Source organism: Tyto alba, unplaced genomic scaffold (genome assembly GCF_018691265.1).
Source record: "Tyto alba isolate M040663 unplaced genomic scaffold, T.alba_DEE_v4.0 Super-Scaffold_18, whole genome shotgun sequence".
NCBI classification, from domain to species: domain Eukaryota; kingdom Metazoa; phylum Chordata; class Aves; order Strigiformes; family Tytonidae; genus Tyto; species Tyto alba.
This window is the reverse complement of record NW_024881280.1, coordinates 14,801,762-14,808,279: the sequence shown is the minus strand read 5'-3', so window position 1 is coordinate 14,808,279 and position 6,518 is coordinate 14,801,762. Positions and strand designations below refer to the sequence as shown.

General features: G+C 38.6%; 1 protein-coding gene across 1 annotated transcript in view; it reads right to left on the bottom strand.

The window, feature by feature from the left end:
• RASGRP1 (RAS guanyl releasing protein 1) overlaps positions 1-6,518 on the bottom strand; it is a 45,136-nt gene that overhangs the window by 4,275 nt on the left and 34,343 nt on the right. Inside the window, exons 12-16 of the mRNA XM_042790986.1 lie at positions 5,821-5,930; positions 5,026-5,170; positions 4,273-4,309; positions 3,529-3,675; positions 1,330-1,703 (exon numbers count right to left, since the gene is read on the bottom strand). Coding sequence (XP_042646920.1) covers positions 1,330-1,703; positions 3,529-3,675; positions 4,273-4,309; positions 5,026-5,170; positions 5,821-5,930 — 813 coding nt within the window. The remainder of the gene's footprint in view (positions 1-1,329; positions 1,704-3,528; positions 3,676-4,272; positions 4,310-5,025; positions 5,171-5,820; positions 5,931-6,518) is intronic.

The window sequence follows — 6,518 nt, the reverse complement described above, 5'->3', positions numbered from 1 at the left end:
AGGTTGACTGGCATAAACGTTAAATTGGTGTAGCTCTTATCAGAGGAACAGAACCAGTAACTTATTTAACCCTTTTTTAGTCACTCTTCTATCCTTTGTGTAGTCTTAAAACATTCCAGCATGTCCACAACCTGCACTTATCCACTCTTCACTGCTCCTCTCATAACAGCAGTAATCTAGGGGAGATGAGAACACAGCTCACACTTTACTGCTCTTTAATGCAGAAACTGACATACAATAATTCAAAGACATTCATTTATAACATCAGCTGCTGTTCAGTAATTGAGGTCAGGATCTGCTGAAGGAGCAGGGACAAGTATAAATTGTGGGACTCACGTGAATGGGACATTCTTACAAGAGCATCCACATTTCACATCCTTGTCTATATTGAATGTTCAGTTGACAAAGAGAAGTGGTCTGTACTGGAAGATTGGTGATAATTTAATCTCTGTCTTAATAAACCTACCATCTTTCATGAAAGATGAGTCCACTTTATCAACAGCAAAGGATACTTCAAAAGTTACACTGATCATTGAAAGATCAGGCTGTGGTCCTGTTGTCAGACTGTTTCCATGTTGGTCTATCTCAGAATAGTGATAGTAATGAGTAAAGTATGACAGTAAGACTGCCTGTCTTCCTCACAATCATATCTGGATCAGTTGCATTGTAGATACTGTGATAATCTCTTTAATCTGTCTGAAAAGGTGTTTCTACAAACCTGAATTTGGGCCAAATCTGAGGTGACACAGTCTTATGAATACCTATTTTGTCAGAAAGCTTGTAAAGTAAGGTGATCCACAACTGGGCTGATGCAGGTGAATTCTAGCAAGAGGCATCATGTCTGTTCACACAGCAAAATTTCTTGGTGACTTAAAGTTATAAAAAAAAGGAGGATTCACTGTCAGTTGAACAAAAGCAGAGCTCTCCGCCTGCCCCAGCCCATATGTCACTTAGTGGAGGAGAGGCCACCAAAAGCACGAAGAAATTCAGGACTATGTTACTTATTTTATGGAGTAAAAACCTGTCCTAAACAATTGGATTATGTTCACATTCTTGCCTGTCACTTTTAAGGCTGACAGGAATCAGTGTAATCATAACATGGGCTTCAAAATTTATTCCCTAAGCCCTGTTCTAGTACTAAAATTTATGCTTGAACTGAAGCATTGCTGGAGTTAAAGTGGCTAAGAATTTATGATGTCACTCAGGGATTGTTCTGGCAATTAATCACACTAGAGGAAGGTGACACCATCCCACTCAGTCACTCCCCCACAACCTCCAACCACTTCACAGTAGCATTGTGTAAAACAATTTGTTTCATCGTGTATGTACCTGCTCAAGTTCCCGGTATGAGGGTTTACAGCTGTGATGCTCCTCCTTCTTTTTCTGTGTGGAGTCCTTGTTTTCCCATTTAACGTATGCCTTTTTGCGGCCTAGAATTGGGCTTGGACATGGGGATGGTGGAGCTGCCTGAAGGTAAGGATTTTCTGGCATCCTATGTTCTTTCTTCTGTGTCTGCCTATGAGATGCATCACCAGCCAGCGGTGCGTGATCAGTCTGTGTACCTTTATGAACCACAGCTGGTTTCAGTCTCACTGAGATTTTCTGAGCTGAGGAACCCATGAGCATAATGGTTCGGTCCTTGCTGTCTTCATGGTGTTCCACTGCTTCTCCATTAGGAAATGTGAATGCTCCTTCTTCTTGCCCTGTAGAATATATATGGTAAATGGAGTCAAGATCTTATCCCAGAAAAGGAGAAACAGAAGGCACAGTAATTAAACATGATTTTAATAACTAAAACAACATTTATTCTTTCTTGATTTTATATTAATTGCTCTCTAACATAGGTGGCACTGGAAGTTTTTCTCCGTTGTGTCTTTTGGAACAACTTTTTGCTCTGTCTCAGTATCGTAAATATGGATCTTTAAGAAGAAAACAGGTGTATAATCAAGGTCAGCTAGAGAAAAGCCTCTACATGGCTAAGAGGTTTTATATAGGCCAGTGCTTGTGCTGGAAGATTAAACCAGGATGTTAGTTCAGTGTTATCACAGCTTGCAGATCTAAAATACAATTTACCCACTTTACAAAGGTGAAATAATGACATTTTTAATTTTACACTGCTTTTGTATAGGTCATCCTAAAATACTTTTGCAGTTAGAAGTAAAAACTGGGGTAGTGGGGTGGGGACAAGCACACAATGTTAGAAGCAGTGGGCAAAAGATGAGATTAAAGGATTTTTAAAAAGATGTTACAGATAAAGTAATGTATGTGGTTGGGAAGAAAACAAAATGAGACTGCATATTCAAACACAGGGGGAAAGAACAAAGTCCATTAGCTGCTGCAGGCTCTGGAGATTTAAAGAGGATATGGATGAACAAATGAGGTTTACACCTTCAACCTAGACCTGAATTCTCATTCTTCAACATCATGTAGCATTGAGAGGTACCACATTCTGGCACACTGGGTGATGACAGGGCAACATACTACAGTCCCATCTCTCTAAGCTTGTGACATCCCATGAGGTGGCTGTTACGCAGCGCTGCAGCCATTGCAGGTGTGATCAGAAATGCACACGGTCAGTTATTAAGAGAAATTGGCTGCGCTGTGCTCCACATAAGTGCTAATAAGAAGTCTGAGATGAAATCCAGCAGGATGAATCTTAAATACAACACAAAAGATTGGTATCAAAGTGCTAAGAAGTAGATTTGAAGAATGTCAGATACAGGCAAAAAGCAGGATAGAAATTCAAAGAAAGTGAGTATGGAGAGAGTTGGAACATCAAAACCAGAAGAAAAATAAAAGTAGCCTGAGGTCTTACTCAAGGACAACACTTCCTCCTTTGGAGGCCTATGTGGTGATACGCAATATGAAAATTTTATACAGCTTGTTTGATATAAGGCAAAAAGAACAGGTGCAGATTTTTCATTTCTGATTAAATGAAAGATGGATGGACAAAGAAGAATTGTAGATTCAGCTACTGAAGTGGAAAAAATAAACACAATTAGCTCTTGGTTCTCCTAGCACTCATATACATAAGCAAACTGACTTAATAGGCTCCACACTGAAACATGAGTCAGAATTGTGAAACAGTTCAGTAGTTGCTTAATGTGACAACAGTGGTAAGAACTGGAGTGTACCAAGACCTGCTTGTCACAAGGTGAGAGAGTTAAAGGAACCTGTCAGCTGTTCAGTTCATGGCATCTAGTTCTCATGAGTCTGGCAGAAAATTTCCTCAGTATTTGCAGAATTTGTGCACTGCACATTGTGTAGTGTGACAAGAGGTCTCCCAGAAAAGTAGTCCTTACCTATTCGGACTAGAACTGGAATGGTGTTACTTGGTACAGGCTCATTTACGCCTGGTTCTGGTTTATATGTTGATATAGTTTATATATATGTTTATATAATTTTTATAGAGTATATAGTTTACATGTTCGTAACTGCAGTTAACTAACAAAACAATGCTGTAAAACTCAGCTTTAAAAGAAAAAGGAGCAAATGAAAGATTATGCAGATCTTTTGATCTTTTCTCACCATGGAATTGCTCTTTGACTCCTACTGGGCAGAGGCTTGAAGCAAGAGCAGATGTTGGGCTGCTGTCTGCGACTGAAGTTTTGGGTCTTCTCTTGCATTCTATCACAACCAGGTCTTTGCATTGCCTGTGACAGTTCATTCCGCAGTCTGTAAACAAAACAAAATTTACATGATTCAGTGGCTCTGTTGTAGCATCTGAGATCCCCTTTCACACTGTGTTGCCTCCCCAGGAAGTAAGAAAGCTTCTTTGGTGTCCTCTTCGTGCATTACCTGTAACAACATGCATCTGGTAAACAGACCAACGACATCCCTTTGCTGTATACGTCTAAAACTCCATTTCATTGTGAAAATATAAAATAGCAACATTCAGCCACAGCATCCTGACTGTAGGAGTTGCAGAGAAAGCAGATGCCTGTATAAGGAAGAAAACTCTGCAAAATACATATGAATGTGCATCACAGTTTTTAGTGTTTGTGTTTGTGTCCACTGGAATAGAAGAGTCTGTTCCCAAACCCTCTGAATTCAGCGACGTTTTGCAAAGGGTTAGACCTATCAGTTATGAGTTCTTTCATCTTTGCTTTCCTTCTGTACCATCTGTCCATACTAGTCTCGAATCAATCTCCTCCCTGAGATGTCAGATCAAATAGGCCCACAGATATAACAATGGATCTCAGGATGATCAGGACTTTTTTGTCATTCCCCATCAATTATAGATTAAAATTAACAAAGTATAAAGTACCTTACCTTTACATCTGTATCCTTGTTTAATGACTCCCCATAGCTGAAATTCAAATAAACAAAAAGACTATGTATTAATATATTTCTCTGTACACTTGATGCCTCCAGATATAAAAATCCACTAAAAGCTCCACTCATTTCTAAGATCTGAGTACCTGTAGAATATCTTGGTTTTCTACCCTTTTAATGGTAAGGTCAAAATATGAACTATTTACCTCTTTTAGCATAAGATAGACAAAATATTTGATGTGTCTTCCTCAATCACAAACAAAATACCTTGAGCTAGTCTCTAATGAATACATTAGTAGATCTGACAGCCCCCAGAGAAGTTACAGAGCTGGAATAGAATTCCCCATCTATCTCAGCACCCTTGTTTGATCCCAGCTAAGCTAGGGATTGATAGGACAGACAGTTTTACTAAGTCTTTCTGTGCCATAGGCAGCGGGCATGTCATATCTGTACCAGGACATGAGTTCCTACAGCCTCGTGGAGTGAAAGGCTCTGGATTTGGAAGTCTTGCCCGAGACTGTTTGGTGACACAGCTGAACGCCACAAGGTAGGGTCCATGTTTAAGCAGACAGTAGTACTGCCAAGAGGGTTGTAACGGGTACCTTACATAGGTACACAGGCAGAAGCCTGGTATTCTATATAGCTTCACTGGTGTTTTATATAGGTCCATTTCTGCATATGGTGATTATGGGATTAAAAAAGGCATTATTCCGAAAAGCATTAATGTAATTTACTAAAAAGTAAGCTTACAAATCCAGCACAGTTGTCGCAGAAAGTAGGCCTTAAGTAAGTGGTTTCTTGAAAGTTGTGAGCAAAGCCAAGTCCTAATTTGGAATAGATTGAGCTAGCCCTCATAAAGTAAGCTGTTATTTCATCCCTGCTAATCAGGCCTTCCCTGAAAATAAATAAGAAAAGTTGTTTGTGAGACATACATTTTCTTAAAAGCATAAGGAGAATTAAACATCTTTCTTCACAATTTATAATGGCAATAGTTTCATGGACCAAAAACTACAGTGATCTCAGAAATCTTGTCAGCTGCTCCCAAAGGCTACAGAAGCTTAACTACACATTTTAAATGCAGCCTGTAAAGATAAATGAAATTCTGCATATGTGATGCAACCTCAAAACTACTTCATAGAAAACCTCTGAATAATCACTATTGCATTTTTCCAAGCTTTAATCTGTTAAAAAAAAAATTGTTCTTAACCAAACTATACATTTTCCAACTCTCTATTTTTGAAGGACAGGTTCACCTTAGGAAATTTCTGTAGTAGTATATACTGAATGTCATTCAAAAAAAAAAATTTGTTTCTATTATCTGTTATTCCTTCTACATCAGCCTGGTTACCACTGCTGGAAGTTCATGGAGATGTCATTCACAACACAATTAAAAGATGCTTTTGTCAGTTATGTTTTCACCTCTATTTGTGGGTCAAGAAGATGATATTACTACCCTAATGGTAGAAATTAAATTTAAACAGAAAAACCCAAAACCCCCTCCCAAAACAGACGCTATAAAGTTGATAAGCAGAACTGGGTACTCACCAGTCCTTTGCCATTACACAAAATGAGAATGGAAAACTGGTGGCTATCTTTTCAAATTCTTCCTGGGAAATGTATCCGTCCTGATCATGGTCATAATTTTTGAAGACAGACTGTGCAAGATAATAGTAGAATAGGTTATAACAAGGATGGGCTAAATTACCACTTTAGAAAGTCTCCACAATGTTTATGGATTTCCTCTCCCGCTTTCTCCCCGTATCTATTAAACAGTGTAACAATCTAACTGCTTTTTCTGCTTGACACTAAAGAAGCATTACGATTTCTTGATTTAAAGCAAAATGTAGGTAGGTCAACATAGGTTGGACTAAGTGCTTTCCTACACAATGACAGATTTTTTTAGTTTCACTTTAAGATCATCATGTCCACACACACATATACAATTTTTACTAATTCTCTCAATTAGTGCTCTCAGTGATGATCTCTGTAGCCAGATCAGTGTAGCTGACTAGCTTATTTCATCAGGTCACTGTTACGTGAAACATAGTTGAATGACAGAATTGTCACGTAGACACATATTTCTATTTCTGGACTGAGATCAGAGTTTGTCTCTGGCCCTAAGGCAAGGAGCACACCTAGGCCAAATTTAGAAATATATTCCAGAACAGCGTGTATCAAAGCAATATTAGTATTACCTAGCAATATTAGAAGTGTTTAAAAGGAAAAGAGATGAAGCAGGGATG